The 23,348-nt window shown below is 40.6% G+C and overlaps 4 protein-coding genes across 14 annotated transcripts; 2 read left to right on the top strand and 2 right to left on the bottom strand.

Moving 5' to 3' along the window:
• The first annotated feature begins 695 nt into the window (after nucleotides 1-695).
• LOC112288705 (phospholipid-transporting ATPase 1) lies at nucleotides 696-9,398 on the top strand. 6 transcript variants are annotated; one of them, XM_073537333.2, is made up of 12 exons: nucleotides 702-1,124; nucleotides 1,931-2,045; nucleotides 2,303-2,396; nucleotides 3,008-4,375; nucleotides 4,592-4,934; nucleotides 5,143-5,440; nucleotides 6,043-6,180; nucleotides 6,358-6,807; nucleotides 7,075-7,198; nucleotides 7,576-7,795; nucleotides 8,066-8,533; nucleotides 8,707-9,398. In XM_073537333.2, the coding sequence occupies exons 3-12, from the start codon at nucleotides 2,381-2,383 to the stop codon at nucleotides 8,927-8,929; spliced, it is 3,648 nt and encodes a 1,215-aa protein (XP_073393434.1). In that variant the 5' UTR covers nucleotides 702-1,124; nucleotides 1,931-2,045; nucleotides 2,303-2,380; the 3' UTR covers nucleotides 8,930-9,398. The 6 variants fall into 6 exon arrangements, 5 of the variants coding, with proteins under 5 accessions (XP_090110127.1, XP_073393434.1, XP_090110128.1 ...); XR_016505333.1 differs by having other exon boundaries at nucleotides 696-1,124; nucleotides 2,303-4,375; nucleotides 7,628-7,795; XM_090254001.1 differs by having other exon boundaries at nucleotides 700-1,124; nucleotides 2,303-4,375.
• Nucleotides 9,399-11,412: 2,014 nt separating this feature from the next.
• Nucleotides 11,413-16,054, bottom strand: LOC112288168 (DEAD-box ATP-dependent RNA helicase 18). Of its 2 annotated transcripts, XM_024532058.3 has the most exons (11): nucleotides 15,542-16,054; nucleotides 15,008-15,244; nucleotides 14,453-14,704; nucleotides 14,211-14,290; nucleotides 13,926-14,031; nucleotides 13,651-13,764; nucleotides 13,174-13,272; nucleotides 12,861-12,950; nucleotides 12,449-12,555; nucleotides 11,999-12,142; nucleotides 11,413-11,880 (listed from the first exon to the last, which is right to left on the bottom strand). In XM_024532058.3, the coding sequence occupies exons 1-11, from the start codon at nucleotides 15,788-15,790 to the stop codon at nucleotides 11,466-11,468; spliced, it is 1,893 nt and encodes a 630-aa protein (XP_024387826.1). In that variant the 5' UTR covers nucleotides 15,791-16,054; the 3' UTR covers nucleotides 11,413-11,465. The 2 variants fall into 2 exon arrangements, with proteins under 2 accessions (XP_024387826.1, XP_024387827.1); XM_024532059.3 differs by lacking the exon at nucleotides 13,174-13,272.
• Nucleotides 16,055-16,246: 192 nt separating this feature from the next.
• On the top strand, nucleotides 16,247-19,631 carry LOC112288170 (transcription factor IIIA). 2 transcript variants are annotated; one of them, XM_024532065.3, is made up of 8 exons: nucleotides 16,247-16,438; nucleotides 16,601-16,680; nucleotides 16,860-16,965; nucleotides 17,152-17,364; nucleotides 17,969-18,269; nucleotides 18,400-18,629; nucleotides 18,896-19,042; nucleotides 19,381-19,631. In XM_024532065.3, exons 3-8 carry the CDS (start codon nucleotides 16,867-16,869, stop codon nucleotides 19,504-19,506), a joined length of 1,116 nt encoding a protein of 371 aa, XP_024387833.1. In that variant the 5' UTR covers nucleotides 16,247-16,438; nucleotides 16,601-16,680; nucleotides 16,860-16,866; the 3' UTR covers nucleotides 19,507-19,631. The 2 variants fall into 2 exon arrangements, with proteins under 2 accessions (XP_024387833.1, XP_073393580.1); XM_073537479.2 differs by lacking the exons at nucleotides 16,247-16,438; nucleotides 16,601-16,680 and having other exon boundaries at nucleotides 16,694-16,965.
• A 1,292-nt stretch (nucleotides 19,632-20,923) lies between these two features.
• On the bottom strand, nucleotides 20,924-22,609 carry LOC112288169 (cytochrome P450 76C2). 4 transcript variants are annotated; one of them, XM_024532061.3, is made up of 3 exons: nucleotides 22,314-22,609; nucleotides 21,928-22,178; nucleotides 20,924-21,813 (listed from the first exon to the last, which is right to left on the bottom strand). In XM_024532061.3, exons 1-3 carry the CDS (start codon nucleotides 22,546-22,548, stop codon nucleotides 21,172-21,174), a joined length of 1,128 nt encoding a protein of 375 aa, XP_024387829.1. In that variant the 5' UTR covers nucleotides 22,549-22,609; the 3' UTR covers nucleotides 20,924-21,171. The 4 variants fall into 4 exon arrangements, with proteins under 4 accessions (XP_024387829.1, XP_090110126.1, XP_024387828.1 ...); XM_090254000.1 differs by having other exon boundaries at nucleotides 20,924-21,717; XM_024532060.3 differs by having other exon boundaries at nucleotides 21,928-22,609.
• Nucleotides 22,610-23,348: the final 739 nt, after the last annotated feature.

Below are 23,348 nucleotides of genomic sequence, written 5' to 3'. Positions count from 1 at the left end.
TGTGGAGTTGGGACATGGTGGGGATGAGATGGATTTGGACATGTATTGTCTTATTTAAGCATTTTCAAAAACACAGCAAGAAACAAACTGTCATTACATGTCTAAAATCACATTCAAATCATCATGTAATCACAAAACTTTAAGAGCATAAGTAATTGTGTTTTCTTCAAACATACCACACTTGTTTGAGATACATGTAATAGTAATAAAAGGATGCGCACCTGTAAGAACTGTGGGAGGGAGGGATTTTGAGAAGATGTATGGAAGTGGGATGATGCAGCTATGGGATGTGTAAGTGTGGATGATAGGAGTGGTTGAGTTGAGTTGGGTATCTGCTGGAGAGAGGCAAGGCAAGGAATGAACGAGGGAGTAATAGTAATATTGAAGGTGAAGAAGGCATGCATGCAAGTTGGTGGCAGGGAATGAAAGCAAGGCATGATGTTGGAATACATGGGCAAGGAAGAAGAAGAAGCAGAGGTGGTGAGGGAGGTGCATGCATATTTGAGCACATACCTATGTATGTGGGGAAATATATTCCCAACAACAACAACAATGTGGGAAGACGTATCTACAGGAATGGGAAGTATGGAACGGATGGACGGATGAAGAAGGGGAATGGTCGATGATGGCAGACCAGGGGGTGGGGTGGGGGTGTAGCTCTTCTTCCCTCCACAGCTCAAGTTCCAATTGCCAAGTGCGCACGAAGGAGGCACGAAGGATGGAAGACGAAGGGTGCTCTGAAAACAACCAACCCGCACACACACTCACACGCCGCCTCTCTCTCTCTCTCTCTCTGTCTTGTGTGGGATGGATGCAGTGCCCTAAGCCCGTGCAGTAGTAGCAGTAGTGTCCAGAGAGTTGGTTGTTGATGATGATGATGAACTAACTCTAACTCACTCACTGACTGGCATGGCACTGATGATTGCAACACACTGACTGACTGATGCCTCTCTCTCCCTCTCTCTGTGTCTGGCCATGGCGCTCCTTCCTTCCCTCCGTCCCCGCACCCTCCTCCACCGCCACCGCCATCTCCACCTCCACTGTCCCCATCCCCATCCCTGTGCCTTTTAGATCTACTGCTTACGTCTACTCTGCATCCCCACATTTGGTTTTCAACTATGCTGGTGCGTCTTTCAACCTGCCCTCCTTTCCCTGCCATTTTTCTACACCATTGTGTCGCGGTGCCCTCTTTCAGGTCACGTCGGAGTTGTGCCCTTGCTCGTCTTGCTGAAATTTCATAGCTCGGGATTCGGTTTGGATGGAAAGATACGTAGTTGTTGTTGTTGTCGTTGTTGTCGTTGTTTATTTTTCTTATTTTTTTCCACGGTCTCTGTCTCTCTTGCTTTATTATTTATTTATTTATTTATTTCTTTTTAATCTAATTTTTGCTGAGAGCTACCAATGCATTGATATTATGCCATCTGGTTCTATGGCTTGCTAGGAGCAAGTAGATGCTAGAGATGCTTTGTGTCACAATTATTCTTCTTCTGTGAACATATATTTTAGGTTTAGTTGGGATCTTGTCGACTGTGCGTAAATTTGAGTTTGATCCGTGTGCGGTGCCGAACTAGCAGGGTCTGTGCATTTTTGTTATGTTACAAGTAGTAAGACAGAGAGTGCGGCAATGCAGAGAGGAATAAAATCATTGTATAAAGAAAATTGTTATTTCTAAACCTGGCTGCAGGAGTTTTGTGCTCTTAGTGAATTTGGTTGGTAAAATCTTGCTGGTCTTCAATCATTGGAATCAATGCATAGATCCTGCATCGCTGTTGTTACCATATTATGAAGGTTCCTTGTTACCTTTTTGCTGCCCATTCTTCCGTTGATCCTCGGCATGATTATCCAGGCAAGACTTAATTTATGCATCTGATGTTCTCGAATTGTTGGGACTGATAGATAAATTTGTTGTTTTCGTTTTTGTCCCTTCAAGAAATGCGCGCTAGTATGAAGAGCGGTGGGCAAGGATGCGTGTCTTAATGAAGGATGTCTTCTCATGATGATATTTACTGCAATATGACTGCTTTTGTGAGAAGCAGACCTACGAGGTGGGTCGGTGCGAAATTTTGTTATGGAGGGTTAGCGAGTTGGTACTATTCTCTATCATGCTAATAACATGCTTATTTTCCTGATCACTCCTGTTAATCTTCAAGAACTGTGCGTAGTTGAAGGTGAGTAGCACATTTCCCATTGAATGCCTGGTATCTCTGCCCTTGTAACCACCCATGTTACGACTTCGTTTTAAGAACGATTTCAGCAACTGCTTTTATCCCTTCTGCTTTATGACTCTTGTGGTTTGTTTCAGGCTTTATCTGGGTGCAAGCGGCGTGTCTAAGATGTTTATCAGATACAGACGCATGCAATATTGCATGAAATTGACGCAATGCTTTTCTTACAAGGTTAATGATCAACCCAATCGCCAGTCGTGGGCTTTTAAAAATCATCAGATGTTTTTCCCTCTAAGTACTAGAGGCTGCATTTGATGAAAAGGCAGACTTCTACAGTGAAGTTTAGTTGTCTCATTGCCTCTACAAGACCATGACTACAATGAAACCACTCTTGATGATTCCTGAATCCTCTATTCACTCACCAACGCCTAGTAGTCCCTCGTCCCCTGTAAGCACGGTTGGAAGTAGCTGTCTTCCCTGTGTTTCCAATGATAAGGATCCTTATCTCAGCCAGAGCCCTTCCCACACCTTCCTTAACGGATCATTCCTTTCATATCAATCGGAACATTCCTCCTTTGGTCATGATCGTTCTTCGTCTAGTTTACCAAGTGTATCCTTTTCAGATCCACATGTATCTTTACCAACCATGCAGTCTTTTCCTCAGAAACGTTTAAACGATGTAGCTTCAGATCGTTCTGGTGAAACCAGTGAAAGCAGTAAGCATAAAGAGAATCGAAAGCAGACGCCTTTTGCTCTCAGAAAACTTAGGGGTCTTCTGCCTGTGCGTGAAAGTCTGAACTCCGAGTCAGACCCTAAACATCGGGCGCCTCCCAGTGGAGCAGGTTCACCAAGGCCACCCTGGAATGGTTTAGATGATGAACTTGGAGATCCAGAGGATTCTGCAGGACAAAAGAGTTCAATTAAAGAGGAAATTCCAAGAAGAATCGTCTTCATCAACAATCCAGTCCGAACAAATGAGAACTATGAGATGTCTGGCAATCAAGTCCGCACTAGCAAGTACACATTGCTGTCCTTTTTTCCAAGGAATTTGTTTGAACAGTTCCATCGTTTCGCCTACATTTATTTCCTCATCATCGTAATATTAAACCAAATCCCAGCTCTCGCAGTGTTCGGAAGAACCGCGTCGCTTTTTCCTCTTGTTTTTGTGTTGGTAATAACTGCTATCAAAGACGGATACGAGGATTGGGGACGACACAAATCAGACAAAGAAGAAAATAACAGGACGTCGGTTGTGCTTCAGGATGGGCACTACCACCCCAAGAGATGGAGACGTATTCAGGTCGGAGAAATGCTCAAAATTCATGCCAATGAAGCTGTCCCATGTGATATGGTTCTACTTGGGACAAGTGACCCGTCAGGTGTTGCTTATGTTGAAACACTTAATCTTGATGGAGAGTCCAACTTGAAGAGCAGATATGCGAGGCAGGAAACTGCCGACCAACATCCGGAGAGAGGCCCAATTGTGGGTGTTATTGTTTGTGAGCCTCCTAACAGGAACATATATGAGTTCACTGCTTATATGGATTTGAATGGACTTCAGATACCACTTGGTCCAAACAACATTATTCTTAGAGGCTGTGAGGTGAAGAACACAGCATGGATTGTTGGAGTTGCTGTCTACGCAGGTGGAGAGACCAAGGCAATGCTTAACAGTTCAGGTGCACAGTCAAAGAGGAGCAGATTGGAAGAATACATGAACAGAGAAACTGGGTGGTTAGTTGTATTTCTCGTAACTATATGCTTCGCGGGTGGATTGGGCATGGGGCTTTGGGTTGAGCAAAACTCGTCTTCGTTAACGATCATTCAGTTTTACAAGCTGACTGATGGCTATATGTATTCTGGCGTATATGGTGAAGGAATAATTGGATTCCTGAGCTTTATTATCATCTTTCAAATTATGATCCCAATTTCTCTGTATATTTCTATGGAAGTTGTTCGTTTAGGCCAGTCGTACTTCATGATCAGGGATATGGAGATGTTTCATGCTGACACTAATACAAGATTTCAGTGTCGAGCCTTGAACATCAACGAGGATCTGGGGCAAATTAAGTACATGTTTTCTGATAAGACGGGAACGCTGACAGAAAATAAAATGGAGTTCCACTCAGCTAGTGTAAATGGCATCGATTACAGTGATGCTTCTGCAGAGCAGTCTTCGGTTAAAGAGGAAGAGACCTGTGTCTCTGAAGGTTAGTTGCAACCAACCTTCCAGGCCTTTCAAGTGGTGTTGATGGTATCTTATGAAACTGTCGCTTGATTCTTTTACCATGGGTCTACTTGACGAGTCTAATTCGTGGCTTCATTTACTTGGTAAATTTGTGTACCTATTAGTGGGTTGTGTCAGTCAATTTGGGTTGTGATCGCTGCTACTCGACTGACTTTTTATTTCTTTGGCGGTGTATCAGCTTTTCTAAAGAAGTGGAGACCCAAAATGGGATCCAAGGTTGATACCAGGTTAGTAAGGCTTCTTCAAAGCCCTCTTCACACCCAGGAAAGAAAAATGGTTCATGAATATATGCTCGTTCTGGCAGCATGCAATACCATTGTTCCGACAAGAGTTAAGATGTCATCCACGGGGGAGCTTGTAATGCACGCTGCTAATGGTGAAGAAGATGTAGGAGTTATAGAATATCAAGGAGAGTCTCCCGATGAGCAAGCACTCGTATCGGCAGCTGCTGCGTATGGCTATACTCTTATTGAGCGGAATTCGGCTAAAATTGTTATTGATATTATGGGTGAAACTCAAACGTAAGCGTTACGTGTATTTCAGATTTAACAATGAAGCAGTGGCAATAACGCTCTTAGTATTTGTCGACTCAAAACAATCTTTGATCCTATGCCTCATTGATTTTCTTCAACCCTATGTACATATTCAGCAGTTCAGGTTTATTGTTAACGTGGTATCTGATTGCATTGTTGAACTCGTAGCGATAATAGAACTTGCACTGATGGGCAGGTACGAAGTTCTGGGGATGCACGAATTTGATAGTGTTCGAAAGCGTATGTCAGTGATCGTAGAATGTCCTGATAAAAGCATCAAACTTCTCGTGAAAGGGGCAGATACGACGGTGTTGGAGATTGTTGGCAACTCATCTGAGGTCGTCGAGTCAAGTGAGTCTATGAAGGTTGATTCACTTTCCGAAGTGAAGCATTGTGCCGAGGTCCTTGTTAGAACATTGGGACATCTGGACAATTATTCAAGGGAAGGGCTGCGGACATTGGTTGTGGCTTCAAAGGAGCTCACTCAAAGAGAAGTACAGTTCTTACCATGCCCATGTTTCTTAGCCAAAGTGTAGCAAGGTTGTTTGAGTGCCATAGAGTTCATATTGTTGTATATTTTATTCATAGTTATCGGACAGAGATTAACTATTGAAGACTAATGAGACACGCTTCAATGATGTATAGAAGATGCATTTTAAAGCAAAAGTACTATGATCAATTAATATGAGTCAATAGTAAGCATCCGTTTAATGAGTAGTATTAGTAAATGGCTTCGGAAAGTATTGCAGATTCTCTACTCTTATTCCTTTCTTTTTACACGGGATGTCAACAATGAACCTTCATACTTAGTAATTTAAAGATTGGTTTGACATGTGTGAAAATTTCAAGAGCGTTTATCCAACCATATTCAAAATATATGGCTGTTCGTTGTGGTGCTTTAAGTTTGGCGGATTCTCTGTATCCACCCATTCCAGTAGCTGTTTAGATCACATATTTCAAATTTTTAACTGTTAGGTGTTTTTGGTCTTTGTCCCTGACATTGATGATCAATATAGGGTGTAGTTATCGATAGTTCCGATCGTGGGCATGGTCATTGAAGTTGATACTGATGATATTACATGGTCGTTTGAAGCAGGTTGAGGATTGGCATTTTCATTACGCAAAAGCTAGTACGGCTCTCACAGATCGAGTAGACATGCTTCGTAACGTAGCTGCTCTGGTAGAGAAAAATTTGGTTTTGCTCGGAGCCACTGGGATTGAGGATAAATTACAGGTCAGTGTATTCAGCTGTTGCTGAGCGGTGTGGACTGGTTCGCTTGAGATATTTTTTGCTTGTGGAGTTCTCATTTATAGAGCTTCTTTGCCGCGGGGTCTCGTACTTGTGCGTCAACCGACTTCGAACCTGGTCATGCTAATGCGCTTGTCCTGATTGTTGGATGTTTGTCTGTAGAAGGGGGTGCCGGAAACCATAGGCTTACTCAGAGAGGCAGGCATCAAGGTATGGGTGTTAACAGGGGATAAACAGGAGACTGCTATCAGCATTGGCTTTTCTTGTCTATTACTTACACGGGATATGCATCAGATAGTTATTAATGAAATTTCCAAGGAAGGATGTCGTGAAGCAATTAGGAGCGCAAAAGCCACATACGGTCTCAAATTTGCTTCAAAAAGCCGAAGATTTTCTTTTGGAAGGCGAAATGCTTTGGATGATGATGACCGCACAAATAGTAACAAGCCCCTTGGAAGTTCTGTGGTCACGGCTTGGTCAACGTCTGTTTCTGGATGCAACGATGTTGGTGGTGGCGAAGGTCCTCTAGAACCAAAATCTGACCAGTCTTTAGCACTAATTATAGACGGAAACAGTCTTGTGCATGCTTTGTCGGAGGAGTTGGAACAAGAGGTATGTTTGTTTTCTCCTCACATTGGATATAGCACTGTTCTTTTTCTATTTGAACTTCCATCTTCTAAAGCATTGAAGCTTTGGACAATGTTGAATTTGTTGTGAGTACGTATGCTTGTTAGTTTACTGTCTTTGCAGTGTTTAAGTTCAAATTTTAAAACGTTTCTAATTAATTTGATGGTAATCAAAGCTCTAAACCTGTACATGAGCTTAGCTTCTGAAATTTGATGGATATTCAGTTTGGTTGTTGGGTTTGTGGTGGGACAGCTTTTTGAGCTTGCAACAGCATGTAAGGTTGTCGTATGTTGTCGAGTTGCACCTCTTCAGAAAGCGGGTATTGTCTCTCTTGTGAAACGCAAAAGCAAAGATATGACGTTGGCCATTGGTGATGGTAAGTTGGCAACTCCAGCTTTTTGTACAATAGATGTTGCAATTATTTCACGCTGACATTGTTGCTCATAGGTAGCACTTGCGACCTGGAATACGTAGTGCGTATTTTTTAGTGTTCGAATGAAGTTAGAGTTTAATAATCATTATGTGATTTCAAGTGAAGACCATTATCTTCATGTTCCTGCAATTCAGAAAGTAGTGTTTCCCATAACACTAGAAGAGGTGACAAGTTCACAAAAGGGGTTTTTATTTATTTATTTCGTTTTATTTTATTTTTGTTCGTGTTACTAGTAAGTTGAAGCTCTTCAAAACTTCAGGTTCTCTTACATGTGTCTTTAGTGCACTTTATTACATGTCACAAGGCTTGCTATTGTTCAGGGGCAAACGACGTGTCAATGATACAAATGGCTGATGTTGGAGTTGGCATCAGCGGGCAGGAAGGGCGACAAGCAGTTATGGCGTCTGATTTTGCAATGGGGCAGTTTCGCTTCTTGAAGCGCTTTCTCCTAGTGCATGGTCACTGGAATTATCAGCGCTTGGGTTATATGGTGCTTTACAATTTCTACCGAAATGCAGTTTTTGTCCTGATGCTTTTCTGGTTAGTCAAGGACATCTCATCGTACCATCTTCATTTGCATTACTGGACCCCGTAGTGAGAGTTATTTTCATGATCTACTTTTGTTCAATTGTATGCAAGTTTGGACACATTGTTATCAGTTTACGGGGATAGCACTTACCGAATTTGGCTTACGCATGCAGTTTGCATATCGGACAGTTAGTTCCAATTCTGAATTAACTTTAGCGTACCAATAAATTTTGAAGATGCAGTTGGAATTTTTGCTGATGTCCCATTTGTTGTCAACTCCAGGTTCATATTCTATACAGCATATTCTCCCCAATCCGCTCTTACTGATTGGAACTTAGTTTTTTACTCTCTGTTGTACACTTCTCTACCTACAATTGTAGTTGGAGTATTGGACCAGAATTTGAACCACAAGACCTTACTAGACTACCCTTCCCTATATGGCTCTGGTCAGTGTGAGGAAGGCTACAACCGAAGGCTCTTCTGGGCTACCATGCTGGATACGCTTTGGCAAAGCCTCGTCCTTTTTTATGTCCCATTTTTTGTTTACAATGAATCTGAAATCGACCTTTTCAGCCTTGGGTGCGTCTGGATTATAGATGTAGTTTTGCTAGTTAATATTCATTTAGCAATGGATATTCTACGTTGGAACTGGCTTACGCATGCAGCTGTTTGGGGATCTATAATTATCACCTTCCTTTGCCAGATTGTCATGGACGCGATACAATCAGCTGATCAACTTCCTCACTATTGGTACGCTAAATTTTGTTCAGAATTAGAATTATCTTTACGCTAGTGTTGGTATTCTTGATTAGCAAATGTTGGTATTTGTTTTTTCTTTATGAATGTACTAGCTCCTTTAGAACCCTGGGAAATAAGACTATAAACGTGAAGGTTTCTTATTGACCTTCCTGGGCTGGTTGCAGGGTGTTCTTTCATGTAGCTGCTGATATTCGTGCCTGGCTCAGTCTCCTCCTCACTGTGATCATAGCATCGATCCCCCGCTTTTTTGTTAAAGCCTTATTGCAAAGAGTATGGCCAACAGACTTACAAATTGCAAGGGAGGCTGAAATTATAGGGCGTTGTAATAGACGGTCTGGAACTTCGATGGAGCTCAACGAGGTCCCTCTCGCTGCTGATGCGTCGTAACCAATGTTTTATATTTATCTGGAAGGTTTCGTGACTTCACAATGCATTTTTCTCATTGTTAGCTTAAGTACCTGACGAGGTGCTTAACCCATTCGACCTGACATCGACAAACCCATCAGATCCTGCTTAAGCGCTACCTTGAGCGCATTTTCAAATGCCCCAATCAAAATTCAACCGGTATGCGTACACAGCGTTGATACCTGGACATGAGTTCTGGTGGTTAGCCTTTGTTCGAGTAGATAATTGATTCGGCCATTTTTATTCTTTATGTCCCATCATGAGAGCATCTACATGGGCCAGAGATTGTAAGCATCTATTAACTATTTTATTTTTCGTCCACCTGATCACTTTGAAGACAGTTTAGATTGTCACAGTATCATTTATTCAATTATTTACTGTACAGGACGTATTACTCTGGTTACATCTGTAATTACATTTTCAGATTCTCCGTTGCATTTGAAAGCGCAAAGTTTTCCATACATCGTTTGAACCATGAGCTACTTTATTGAAATGTCGATTACAGATGGGGCTGTGCTTTTACTGTTTAGCAGTTCAACCCAACTTTTTATTCGACTCGAATGTAACGAAATTGCTTTTTAGAGAAAACTTTGTCTTCAATCACCAGTTATGTCTTTTCAAACAGGGTAATTGCACACGCTGGAGCCTAAGAATTAACTTTTCCATTCTCTTGCCCATTCCACAACATAAATACTATGTATGGGAACGAATATCTATATATATATATATATATATATTTATATGTATTATTTATTATTGATCAGGTGCAAGAATTGAAATTATATAGAAGACCTGATTACAACAAATTGATATTATCTGATATTTCTTCTTTCTTACAAGGATCAAAAGTAATAATTATTTTCAAGTTGTACTTTCAAATAATCTTCTTTTAAAATATATGTCTTGAAGTTACTGAAATTAAATTACTGATTCAAAGATTTTTTCTATGAAAGGGTAATGGTAACAGTTGTTGATTAAACTTCTGCAATATTCTTTATACATATATTAGTTTCAAATCAAATTCACACTTGTGAAAGACAAGATTAAAATATTGCAATTTTAGTAAATCAAAATCAAGTTTTAGAATAACTTTGACGATTCTTCAAATTTATGCAATATTTATTAATAAGATCTAAATTTAGAATTTATTAGTATATCATTATGTGTTGTTTTAAACAATCTAACGCTAATAATTTAAATGGTAGAACATCAGTATTAGATTAAACCATTCACATCAAAATTAAAAAGAACATTAAACAAAATCTAATTTTTTTTACTTTCTAAGTAGTATAAGTTTTGTTTTGCTAGATATGTAGTTACAAAGTACCTAAAAAATTGTCAATTCATATATAGTATATACTAAAAAAATCAATACTTTAAAATATTTTATTTATTTACTTATATATTATTTAATTTTCTATTTTCTCATTGTAAGTTCCTCCAGCTCATTAATAAAACTACTAACAAAATAGCAATATAATGTGATTATATATTTTAAATATAGGTCTATACAGGTATAATATAATTTTGATATAGTTTTTATTGTATTGATATATTATAAATATGGTTTTTTACTTTTTATTTTTTTTGGAATATTGAAGAGTCATTCTTTTTGTGCTTGCATAGAATTTCATAGCTAGAATTTAAAAGTCCTCTTGGAATGTACATATACAATTTTGTTATGTTCAATGTCATAAGTGTAATACTTATTGTACAAAAGTATAAAATAGTAATTAATTAAATATAACATTTAAAATATCTTTAATTAAAAATATATTTGTGTCAACTATTAATTATTAATAAATAAAATAATTATTATGGATGTGTTTATTTTCTGTTTTTTACATATTAAAATATATATATATATATATATATATATATATATATATTTAAAATTAAGATTAAAATATTTAAATTCACTTGCAATTTATCAACTCTAACTTTAATTAACTTTAAAATAGAAATTTATCATTTTCTGAAGCGTTTTGAATGATGTTATATTCATTCATATCAAGTCTTAAATTTATCAAGTCAACATTTATTTTTTATGATGTATTGATTGAAATTAATGAAAAATCTGATGTGCATGGTGGTGTGTTTGAGATATTAGTTTGTACTTTTGGGTGTAGTGTTGTAACTGGTTGTCAAGCGAGTGCTTTGCAAAATTTTTGTGCCTCGATAGCTCCTGTTGACAATAATTCTCAAATTCCAGGAATTGAGTGCGAGTTTAGGTTTCACTTGATGCAAGTGAGAAGAGCCCTGGAGGTTGATTTGACGAATTGGGCATGAAACAACCTCTAAGTGAACTGCCTGTGAGAAACATGTTGCGTTTCAGCTGTGAAACTCATGTTCAAGCACCCATGGCTAGCAAACTCCTCTAACCGCAGATTCAAACATGACGATATCGATATCGATATCAGAATGCAGTGTCGTAAACAATTTGTTGAACACAGTGCAGCCAAATCAATGTTTAAATAGTTCTTCCATGCCGATATAGAGCGGAAATACAATCGTTCTTCTATGCTTGCCGCTTCTTGGAAGTACTAGCAACTGACCTGTTCTTGAACTTACTTTGAGACCTACTAGTTGATCGTGCGAATCTTTTAGATAATTTAGAATCACTTCCCCTACCATTCAAATGGGTACTATCTTGTACTTCATCAACATTACTACTAGGTTCTACTAATTGCATATCTGGCATGCTCATGACCTGCTCATACTCCGACTCGGACAAAGTACCCTTCTTCAACTTTTTCAGAAGTCGGTACTCCCGGTTCATTTCTTCGTCATCCTCTACCTTTTGGTGTAAGCGTCGCTTTTCAGCTGTCTCTTTTCGCTCCTTCTTAGGTGCACGGTCTGGCTCTGGTTCCCTAGGCTGTCGTGGTGGTTTATTTGCCAGATTCTTTTGACGCTGCTTTTCTCTGGCTTTTTCCCTAACAGCACATTAAAATTAAAAAAGATTAAACGCAAAAAGGCTACAACATACTTCACACACTCCTTGAGCTAGATATCGACAGAAGTAGTAAAAATGAATAAAGGGTGGATCCTTACTTAAATGCTATAGAAGACACATCGATTCCTTTGGCAGGTTGAAACCCCGCTATTGACAGCACATTTCTCTTTAGCTCAGGCATGGATGGCAGCTGCAAAAGTCCAAACCCCATGGCTGCCAGCCCTGCCTCCAGTTGCTTCCATCTAGTGTGACCAAACCAAACAATATTATTTTAAGCAAAGGTGAGAATATACATATATATATATATATATATATATATATAGTCACTCTCCAACAATTTGCAGCAGTAACTTAGCATGATAAAGCCAAAAATTCCAGTAATAACACACACTACTACCACGAAGTTTTCTTTCCAGCTAGAAGATGAAAAAAGCACATGGCAACTAGTGCTCCAAAACTAGGTTCATTCAGAAATTTCACTTGCTGTAAATAATTAATTACTAAAGCTAACAGCATGAATATGACTTAATAAAATGTACGTTACTCACTTAAATATGAAAGTGCAATGATGCTCTTTGTAAGCTCGTATGTAAGATACAAAAGCCCGTAATCCTTTTTCCATGATGTCCCTGTCTTTAGCGGCAGCTCCACGCAACTGCAGTAAAATGCGATGAACATTCTGTTGGACGAAGAATAAAAAATTTCTTCGCGATGCACTAACTCGCAAACCACACAAGTACACGGTGGCTGTAAAGGTGGCGTCAACCTCCCAAGTGCGTGAGAGTACTTTGTATGTCCTCATAACCATCGACCAAATGACAGGACAAGTTTGGCAAAGAATTACAAACCAAAATAACACTTACAATAACGATCCGAAGTGTACACTAATATATATCAGCACAGAATCGTGCATCAATGAAAGATAAGATAGTTAGAACTTAAGAAAAATATGATACTTACCACAGACACAATGTTGGGAACTGAACTGCATTTCGGCCTCTCTTCTATAGGCACTTTTCGAATACGTAGGAACTCCACATATGCATCTTCCTGTGAAATAATAGCCAATTTTGATGCTAAAATAACATTTCACATGCCGCCATGCGCGTGATGACTGCAGAATTTGGGCTATTGTAAAAGTGAAGCCGAATAGAAAAGCAGTGTTCAATTCTTTTCATAAATATATGAAACGAAAACCTCATGACTCAAATATACGCTCAATTACTTGCTTCAAACACACAGTGATTCACAACGTCATCCACCACGTCCATACCTTCGGTAAAAGAAACACAAGCGCGTCACCAGACTGACCCATTCGAGCAGTTCTACCCACACGATGAACAAACACATTTGGGTCTTGTGGAGGATCATACTGGATTTCACCATTAAAACATCAAATCCAAAAATTAAAAAAAAAAAAAAAAAAAAAAACCTAAATTAAAATTAACAATCCTTCTGCGGTTTCACAAAAACAGGAGCACAAAAAGGTGCCCCCGATAAAAAGGAAGACAACAGATAGTACTTCCCTTTATCAACACAAATGAAAACATAACCACATGAGGAAATTTACTAAAGTCACTCATTGCAATAAAGTGTATTTGCATAATTATACACAAGGACATCAAATCAGTGCTCCTGTTCAAAACACACATATGATATCCCCCCAGAAGACCATAAACTTTGGTTCTAAATTCATTAGGAAAGCTTGAATATAACATCAGGGAGAAAAAACAAATAACATTCAACTAACCTGGATGATCCAATCGACACCTGGAATATCAAGACCCCTTGCAGCCACATCGGTACACACCAGCAAACCTGCTGTCATCCCAGAAAACATTGCAAGTGCTTTCTCTCGAGCTGCCTAAGTGAGACAGACAAAAAAAATTTCAGGTAAAAATAACACTCACTACTTATTCGGACGTAAAAGATTGGAAACATAACAGAAAAAGAAGAAGCATTGTTCTAAATTCAAAAAGCAAATATAACCACGATCTCAGGATTTGAATGTTTGCTAAACGTTACCTGTTTCATCTTTCCATGAAGCGCAACAGCTTGTAGGCCCGACAGAGACTCCAATTGAGGGAGCATGATAGCCCAGTAGTCAACACAAGCACACGTCATAAAGTACCTGCACACAAAACTCGAGGACAAAAGCATGGCTCAGCCAAAACAATGAGACTAGAACGACAATACTCGTGTTGAAGTAACCGCAGTCATTCCAAGCAAACTCATCATTGCTGGCTCCCATAGACGAAACTGTTATGTTACTCTAGCTGCCCCGTAACCTTGATGGTTGGGTGCACTAACAGTATGATTTTATTTTGCCGATGCTGACATAAGAAATGCACCAGTTGTGACGGCTTCTCGTCTCCTTCACATATGAGATACTGCACACCACTTACCACGTCAAACAATGACTGCAAATGCAACAACGACACAATTGAGCAGGGATTGGAAAATGAAACAACCCACATCTAAGCCATACTAGAATCCCAAGCAAAACATCAGCATCTCACTGTTTGTAAAGACAGTAGGCAGGGCGAAAATACCTGCAAAGTAAGGCCGCTGGGTGTTTTAGACTGAAAGGACTCTGTATCTGCAGCTTGTGCCTTAGCCTGAGTGCGCACTTCCACACGGACAGGATTCCGTAACCCAGCCCGCGCTAGTTCCACGACAGCTTCTGTCTGCGTGGCAGAAAACAGACCCGTTCGACGCTGCTTGGGTAAATGGCCTAAAATTGCTGTCAATTGCCTTTGAAATCCCATGTCCAGAAGCCTGTCCGCTTCATCTAAAATCAAAACCTACATCCCTTCATGTCAGAACATAATTCGACTCAAGAATTTGGTTGAGTTTGAAAATGAATACGCCCGCTGCGACATGCAAGCAAAGATGAGGAATTTCAAAAGAAAGAACTGGATAGCTAGAAAGGCATTGTTCAAAGTAATGGAGGTTACTAAGGGTTTTTGGTCTGAACGCACACAGACATGTGGTTTGAATTAATGAAAAGTGCGTTCATTTTTCTTTGTCAGTGAACATTTCGCAAAACTGAAGAACACTGACTAAAATTTAGAACACATTTCAGCCCACAGTAGATGTATCAGTACCTCGAGGTTCTTGAAATCCAGAGCAGTAACGCGCTCCATAATGTCATACAATCGTCCAGGGGTTCCGATGAGCACATTCGCACCAGTCTGCTTCAGCTTTGCAACCTCAGCGGTAACATCAGTTCCACCTACTAAAAGCATCGCTTGTACGCCACGTAATGTCGTCAAGAATGGTCCTAATACATGATAAATTTGCGACGCTAACTCCCGAGTAGGAGACACAATTACAGCACCAACCTGCACCGTAAGTTCAACGATTCGTTCAGAAACCACAAACCCTTCTAAAATCTTCATGCCCATATCGAAATCAGAATGTGATCGGCATAGCTATTCCTATGCAAGTATTCAGACACAATCTTTCGTTTTCAATAACATTGAAGTGTGGAAGATACTATAATCTACAATTTTGAAGGTTAAACCGCACATTCTGGCATCAGAACGGCCGAAAGATGGATGGAATAAGTGGTGAAAGAAAGATAACTCTCCAGGAGTTGGATGGACTACGGACAAAAAAAAACAGAGGATGAATCTAACCTGAAAAGCTTTGAGGGGATCGGTCAAGCGCCTCAGAATCTCTACCATGGGTACCAAAAATGCAAGCGTTTTTCCGGATCCCGTAGCAGCATCCACAGCAACGTCCTTATAGGTACTCAACAACGGTATGGTGGAGGCTTGAACAGGGGTGGCTGTGTGGAATCCGAAGGAGTCCAAGACCTGTAAAGTTTCATCCGAGACCGGGGGCTTCAAGTTCCGAAATGCAATTGTGCCTCTAACCGCAGCCATGGCGGTCAAGGGAGCAAATTAGAGGCCCGTAAGATTTTGGAGGGAATTGAGAAGACGAACGCGGAGCGCAGCCGAGGGGTTGCACAAGTGCGTTGAAACCAAGATATCTAAATTATCTCAGAGCAACTTAATTCAGAAGAAGAAGAAGAAGAAGAAGAAGACTAAGGAAACTCTCTCTGGCTTCTGTGCTGATTTGGATACAGGAGAGTGCTTGTTTGAGAGAGCTCTTGTTTAGGGCAAGAGGAGAGGAGGACCTACTGGGGGGGGGACAGTCACTAACACGCATACTCATACATATACATACGGTCCCGCGTGATAGTGGGTGCCAACATCGTACCCTATTTTTAAAGCCCCAGCAGTTGCATAGAGAAAAGTAACATTTATCATATTTTTATTGATCACACTGTTCTTTTATAAAGAATAATTCCGAACGACCATCAATGTCTCCGGTCTACTTTTATCAGTGGGTCAGAATTAGGGTCTTTCTCGGCAGCTTAGGTTTTGTGCCCCTGCCTCCCAGTGCCCGAGAAGTCTCGTCCTCCCCAGGTAGTGATTAATGTCCATACGGAAGTGCGCACTCAGGCTAAGGCACAAGCTGCAGATACAGAGTCCTTTCAGTCTAAAACACCCAGCGGCCTTACTTTGCAGGTATTTTCGCCCTGCCTACTGTCTTTACAAACAGTGAGATGCTGATGTTTTGCTTGGGATTCTAGTATGGCTTAGATGTGGGTTGTTTCATTTTCCAATCCCTGCTCAATTGTGTCGTTGTTGCATTTGCAGTCATTGTTTGACGTGGTAAGTGGTGTGCAGTATCTCATATGTGAAGGAGACGAGAAGCCGTCACAACTGGTGCATTTCTTATGTCAGCATCGGCAAAATAAAATCATACTGTTAGTGCACCCAACCATCAAGGTTACGGGGCAGCTAGAGTAACATAACAGTTTCGTCTATGGGAGCCAGCAATGATGAGTTTGCTTGGAATGACTGCGGTTACTTCAACACGAGTATTGTCGTTCTAGTCTCATTGTTTTGGCTGAGCCATGCTTTTGTCCTCGAGTTTTGTGTGCAGGTACTTTATGACGTGTGCTTGTGTTGACTACTGGGCTATCATGCTCCCTCAATTGGAGTCTCTGTCGGGCCTACAAGCTGTTGCGCTTCATGGAAAGATGAAACAGGTAACGTTTAGCAAACATTCAAATCCTGAGATCGTGGTTATATTTGCTTTTTGAATTTAGAACAATGCTTCTTCTTTTTCTGTTATGTTTCCAATCTTTTACGTCCGAATAAGTAGTGGGTGTCAGCGCAATATTGTTTTCTACGAATACATTGCTCATTGCACTGTATTGGAATCGCGTGCACAGGATAGCGAAGAAGGAATTAGAATTTATTCGGAGGAAAACGATTCTTCAGTTCGCCCTGCGGAGGAAAGTAACTCTAACGAGGCCGCGGGGGACAATGAGGATAGTAAAGGCGGAGAAGGGAGTCCAAGGGAAAGATTTAAGTGTGTTGTTTGTGGAATTACACCATTGAAGCCGTCGTTATTGAAGCAACACTTGCGTGCTCATTCTGCAGAGGTAAGAGTTTTGTGCATGGTTTGTTTGATTTTATCTACATCTATCCAACAGATCACAAAACTATGAAATGCTTATTTACTTAAGTATGAACAAGTGTTCCTGAGTTTCGTTCGTCTTCAATTAAAAAAAACATTTTAATGTTCGAAGTTGAACTTCTTTGTAGTGACGATCTCATTGTTTGAGGATAATTTTACACTTGCGGCTTCTTTGTTCGCAAGTGAAGTTGTTACCAGAGCAGGGTTTTGGGATCAAAGCCCTTAATCTTTGTATGATGATGCCGTGATCAGCTGACTGTTTGTTCGCCAAGTCACTTGAGGAGATCATTTCTTTAAAGCAGTGGTTTTGGTTGTTCGCATGAATTGAGCAGGGTTCTATGCAGCGAAATCCAAAGGCCTACCAGATCCCATCCGAACTCTGAAGTCAAGGTGCCTTTGGCCGGATTAGTTCGGGAGGTTCGCACCCTCTTGGAACTTCCGGTGCTGCTTTATTATTTCCTGCTCACTTATAGTTTATCCTTTTTTGTTACAGCGTCGAAAACACGGAATTTTTGCGATCGTCACCAAGTTGTTGTTACTGAGATAATAAATCTTCTTTTGAAATGCAGAGGCCATTTTCTTGCTCATTTGAGAATTGTGGTAGACAGTACAAACGTCAAGACCATCTCAATCGTCATTTACTCACGCACAAAGGCAACCTGTTTTTCTGCACATGGGAGGGGTGCGATCTCTCATTTAATGTGAATGCGAACCTTCAGAGGCATCTAAGGCTTCATAAGAAGTGGGATTCAAATGTACTGCGAGGAACCAAAGTGGAGGATAATGCTCGTTTAACATGTTCTGAACCAGGATGTGGGAAAGTGTTCAAATATCCATCTTTGCTGCAGACGCACATTGAGAGCGTGCATGGTAAGCTCTCAAAATTGCACGATACCTGTCTCAGCTGCAGCTTTATCTGGGCGTGTCTGTCGTAAATGTCTTTCGTTTGTGAACTGCACATCGAAATGTTTAGACTGCTTGATTTGGGAATTTTATGCAGATTCTTCGCCAGTCACTCAAGGAATATGCGTGGAACCTGGTTGCGGGGAAATTTTCGATAGCCTCTCTCAGTTAAAAGCACATATCAAGGTTGCACACTGTTATGTTGTGTGTGAAACTTGTGGTGTATCCATGTTGAAAAACAAACTCAAATCCCACACCCAAACACATGAAGGAGTGCAGACCTTGATTCGGTGTCCACACCCTGGTTGCGTGCACAGTTACACCAAGGTACATGCGGGAGCACGACTATGTACTTGTTTTTCTGTTCGTTATTTTTAAAATGTTGCTGGTGTGATGAACAGTACTGTGGATTTTAATACGTGCACTAGTGTAGTTGCAGAGACTTTGTTGTAGGGTTGGTCTTCACAGAAGTTTCTTGGCCAGGCTCATTTTGTAAATTTAAGTTAATGTAGTGTGGTCGAAGATTTTCAATGGCTGGGATGGCCTTTTAACTCTCTTCTGATATGTCTACCCTTCTCTTATTCTATTTGCAGAAGTCAAACTTGGATACACACATCCGAGTAATTCATCAGAATGTGAAGCCCTATGATTGCTCTCATGCTGGCTGTGAAATGCGGTTTGCGTATAAAGTGGTTCGTGATAAGCACGAAAAGAGTGGTGTACATGCGCAACCGGAATTGGTTAGTAATCCATACCTCGCGAGTATGTGCATCTATTTTCGTTGACGTCTATTTATTAGTTTGCTTCGCGATGATTTTAACCAAACCGCACTGTAAACTGACCTACTTAACTAGTGAAATTACTTTATGTAAAGTTCAAGTTCACATGTTAATGTTCGTTGAGTTATTGGTTGGAAAGGGGCTATAGGTTCCTTCCTTGCCCCACCTAAGTTGCTTGTGAATTTCAGAACTTGTTTCAAAGTAATCTCCGTCTTCTTTTTCAAACGTGCTGTGAAGAGCATGAGTATGAGAGCGTATTGCATTTGTACTATTGTAATGTCTTTGGCTGGTCATGACAGGGAGGGAATTTCGAAGCTGAAGATTTAGAGTTTAGTTTGAAATCACGAGGCGGTAGAAAAAGACTGAGACTCAATCAAGTAGATGATCTCCTGCCCCGAAAGCATGTATCCCAGCCTCATGAATAGATGGTCGATTTTGTTACATTTTTACAGCATTAGTCTTAGCTTGAAGATAAATGTGTCATTGTAATTCTTTTTTTTGGTGTATATACATTTTATTAATGTAAATGCGCAGCTCGCTATTAAGAGAACTTAGAGAATCCGTCAATTGATCGGCGCCAAAGGTCTAGGATTTAGAGTTCAGCGTTTGAATCTAGCAAAGCCTAAACTAAATGAGGTAAGAATTATGTCTTTCCTTTTTAGTGCAGATATGGTATCTGAGGTAGAATTCAAATGTGATGCAAATTCTGGAAGATGGGATTTTCATTAGATTGTGAATCATATCTCTGCAAATTATATCTCTGCCTTTGAATCTAGATGTATTAAACCATAAACCTGGTTTAATTGGAGTAGAGTTGATGGTTTATGGTGTGGCATTTGGAATATAAATACATGCAAAATACCTGCAGTTGAATACTTTTATGTCAAGTACCTCTGTCAATTTCTCCAGGAGTTCGTTCACCAAAAAATCTTGATAAAGAAAATCCTGTTAAAGTATCTCCATTTGTATCTTGTATGTTGAATTGTCATCAAATGTGTACTCTAATTGTTATTCTCAACTAGACATTTATAAGTTTGAATTCAATCTATAAATATTAATTTATAATTTAGAATTAGATAAAAGAACATGATATTAAGGATTTTAAAGATTAGCCTTTTCCTTTTGTGGTAACTTTTAGTGATTTTTGATGTCATTTAGGGTTCAGGGTTTAGGATAGATTACATTGGGTCTAACCATAGAATCGTAAGGTATGAGATCTGTTAAACTTGGTCGTCTCATTGAGCCTAGTATACAATCCGTCGACCTCAACAATATTGATTGTGCATGTTTTTATGACTCAGATTTATACACCACTAGCTTTGCACAGTTTTACTTGGCAAAGAACAGTGCAATTTGTCGTTCAAAAGCTCACAGGTATTCCATCGGAGTGGCATGATTCTGTCCTGTTTATTCGTTTTCATTAGCATGTGCGATTTGTAACCAGGAGGTTGGTTGTTTAGAGATAACGCGAATCACTCTGAAATGCATGCGACCACCAACACTGGAGCAACAAAGTAACCTGTTGGTTTAGATGATTGTCCTTGACTTCAGCTCTCTTGTCACAACGGCTCAACAGTAATGTCAAACTAGCACAAGAATAGTATGTACCAGAGACTTTTTATCTAGACGTGCACAAGAGACCTTAAACCAACTTCAGTGACCTTTAATTTGATGATTTGGTCAGACACTTGTGCATCCACATGTGCCAGGAAATCATGCATAAGCCAAGTTGATCATTGTACTCGGTCTTTCCTTCACAAGTCACGGTGCAAATATGTGCATAGTGAACGTCGCCCGACACCTACAACGCACTTACACGATTGTAGAATAAAGTGAGAACAGTTGAAGGTCAAATACAAAAATCGATAGGTTTAATTTTCAATTGTACTGTTTTAGAAGAGAAACCTAAACCCACCACCCACCACCCGCCGCATTTACAACTTTATGTATATTAGAAGTTTCACAAATTGAGACACCTTACGTGCATCAGGGCCTCGAAGCGAATATTGAGTTCACTTTTACATTCAAGACCCCCGAACACAATATTTGTCTTTCTCCCTAGATGCATTTCCAGAATGTGATTGAGGCAATCAATTTTCTGCTACGCTCTCCAAAGAAAGTTCAAATCTGGGTTTCGGAACCAAGAACAGCGGTTGCTTCTTGCGGACGGAGATGCCTATTGTCTCAGTCATGTCCACCTCAGTTTGACCTTCCGGCAGAGACCAGTCGAATACATAGAGGAGATTCGCTAACATCAAGGCCACCATCGTATTCGCCAGCCTGTATCCTGGGCACATCCGGAGGCCTTTTCCGAACGGCATGAGCTCGTAGGGATCACTTGTGCTCATGTGATCCACGTGAGGGCGTGCAAGAAATCTATCAGGATCAAAGCTGTCAGGGTTGTCGTATACACTTGGGTCTCGGTGGATTGCGAAGGCGTTCACTAGCAGCTCCGTTCCTGCCGGGAAATGGTATCCAAGAAGCTCTGTAGGCTCTCTTGATTCATGGGGAAGTAAGAGCGGAGCAGGAGGATGCAGCCGGAAATTCTCTTTCATCACGGCTTGCAGAAAAGGGAGTTGTTGGATGTCGGATTCTTCCACGAGGCGCTTGGAACCTATCACTGAATCCATCTCAGTCTGTGCTCGCTCGATCAGTTCTGGCCTCCTGATGAGTTCGGCCATAGCCCATTCTGAAGTGTTCGAACTAGTCTCCGTCCCAGCATTCAACAGTTCCTCTTATACAGACCAGCTGTTGGTTACTCTCGATGCCCTACACGTCCTACGCCAGTGACTAAGAAATATCATTATGCAAAATAGTGCTCAAATGAGAGACACAAAATCTCTTACCTGTAGTAGCTTTAGAAGGTCCTGGTCAGGGAGATTAGTGCCGTTTTCGAATGGCGTCTCCATTAGTACATCTTCAAAATCTGGGACATAGCTTGGGTCGTTTTTCATTTTTTTATAATTGTTTCTGTGGCTGTCGAGGTCGAAAAAATCAGCCGTGAGTTTGTCTGAAACATCGCGGATCTTGGAAAACTTGGATGCATGTCCTTGTAATTTAGTGATGAAGCTCAAGTAGGGCACAAAGTCGCTTATGACTACAGAACCAAGAAGTTCAAAGACACTGGAAGTCATTTCAAGGCTCAGGATAGGGAGGATCAAATGGGAGACATCAACTGACAAGGCAACAGCAACAGAATTGTTGGACTGTGAAGGGAACGTTGGAGCCACACCTAACCGGAGATACATGAGACCTCCATACTTGCCGGCAAGTTTGTGCAGGTTTCTGTAGGGCAGGTCTCCCAACGCTGAAAAGTTTCCCACAACTGGCCAAGGCCAAGGCCCTGGTGGGCATCGCCTTCGCTGCAGAGCCTCAGCATGGAAGTAAAGCACCACGACAGAAATAAGCACTGCAGCTACAAGAACATCGGCGAGCTCAAATCCAAACAGTAGTCCACCCTCAGCCATGTTTATGATTCCTGTCGATCACGCTAGTAGTACGCCCTTTAAACCTACCAGGTGGCCAGGTTTTTGCAAGCTCTGGAAGCTAACTTGCGGCCGACGACCATCATAAGTACCCACCAATTTTGGCACCATGACAGTGGCAGAGTGAAATACTAGCGTCATCCAACGCCGTGAAATGACGTGTGCCACGACGGCTGCACAAAAGATCCAGTTGTAATTGGGTTTCAACGATGCGATGCGAGTGTGTGGTCCGCTAGGACCATGACGAGCATGGCCACACGATTCGGCACTGCGCGAGTACGAAAAGTGCCACTAGAAACTGCACACTTTCAAGCAGCCACGCGAAGGTCACCAAGGCAGCAACGCGGTCCAGCTCAGCCAGAGGATTACCCTTCCCCTCACTTTGTTGTGATCAGTTTGTTTTTCTCTTTGTTTTGTTCGGTGGTTGCGTTTTTTTCTTTTTTTATAAATAAATAAAGTTGAACCATTCATGTGGTATAAAAAAAGGTGTCAGAGTGGGAAGATATATGAGGGAAAATATGAGTGGGAAGATATATGTGGGAAAATAATGCAATTCTACATCAAAAAATCATACTTTTAAATGAAATCCTTGAAACTATAATAAATGAAACTTTTAAGCACAAAAAAAAACTATAAAATTTACATATTGTCTACAAAAAAATAAAAATGTGATAATCCAAATTAGTAAATGCTTTATAATTTGTGAAAAAATGTAATTTAGGATTTTGGGTTTAGGGTTTAGGGTTACAAGGGTGTGCCTAGTTTAGAGTTTAGGGGTTAGG

Source organism: Physcomitrium patens, chromosome 11, assembly GCF_059467195.1.
Source record: "Physcomitrium patens ecotype Gransden chromosome 11, ASM5946719v1, whole genome shotgun sequence".
Lineage (NCBI taxonomy): Eukaryota > Viridiplantae > Streptophyta > Bryopsida > Funariales > Funariaceae > Physcomitrium > Physcomitrium patens.
Note: the sequence above shows the minus strand (reverse complement) of the source record. Positions and strands in the feature narration are given on the sequence as shown.

Coding starts and splice junctions, on each gene's coding strand:
- LOC112288705 (XM_090254001.1), top strand. CDS start 2,536: ATGACTACAATGAAACCACTCTTGATGATTCCTGAATCCTCTATTCAC. Junction 6,181..6,357: donor GGATTGAGGATAAATTACAG/GTCAGTGTATTC, acceptor GTTTGTCTGTAG/AAGGGGGTGCCGGAAACCAT. Junction 8,534..8,706: donor GATCAACTTCCTCACTATTG/GTACGCTAAATT, acceptor GGCTGGTTGCAG/GGTGTTCTTTCATGTAGCTG.
- LOC112288168 (XM_024532058.3), bottom strand. CDS start 15,790: ATGGCTGCGGTTAGAGGCACAATTGCATTTCGGAACTTGAAGCCCCCG. Junction 14,705..15,007: donor TGGATTTCAAGAACCTCGAG/GTACTGATACAT, acceptor GAAGGGATGTAG/GTTTTGATTTTAGATGAAGC. Junction 13,765..13,925: donor TTCATGGAAAGATGAAACAG/GTAACGTTTAGC, acceptor TGTCTCACTTAG/GCAGCTCGAGAGAAAGCACT.
- LOC112288170 (XM_073537479.2), top strand. CDS start 16,831: ATGCTTTTGTCCTCGAGTTTTGTGTGCAGGTACTTTATGACGTGTGCT. Junction 17,365..17,968: donor TGCGTGCTCATTCTGCAGAG/GTAAGAGTTTTG, acceptor TTTGAAATGCAG/AGGCCATTTTCTTGCTCATT. Junction 18,270..18,399: donor GCACATTGAGAGCGTGCATG/GTAAGCTCTCAA, acceptor AATTTTATGCAG/ATTCTTCGCCAGTCACTCAA.
- LOC112288169 (XM_024532060.3), bottom strand. CDS start 22,548: ATGGCTGAGGGTGGACTACTGTTTGGATTTGAGCTCGCCGATGTTCTT. Junction 21,814..21,927: donor ACCTTCTAAAGCTACTACAG/GTAAGAGATTTT, acceptor TCTGTATAAGAG/GAACTGTTGAATGCTGGGAC.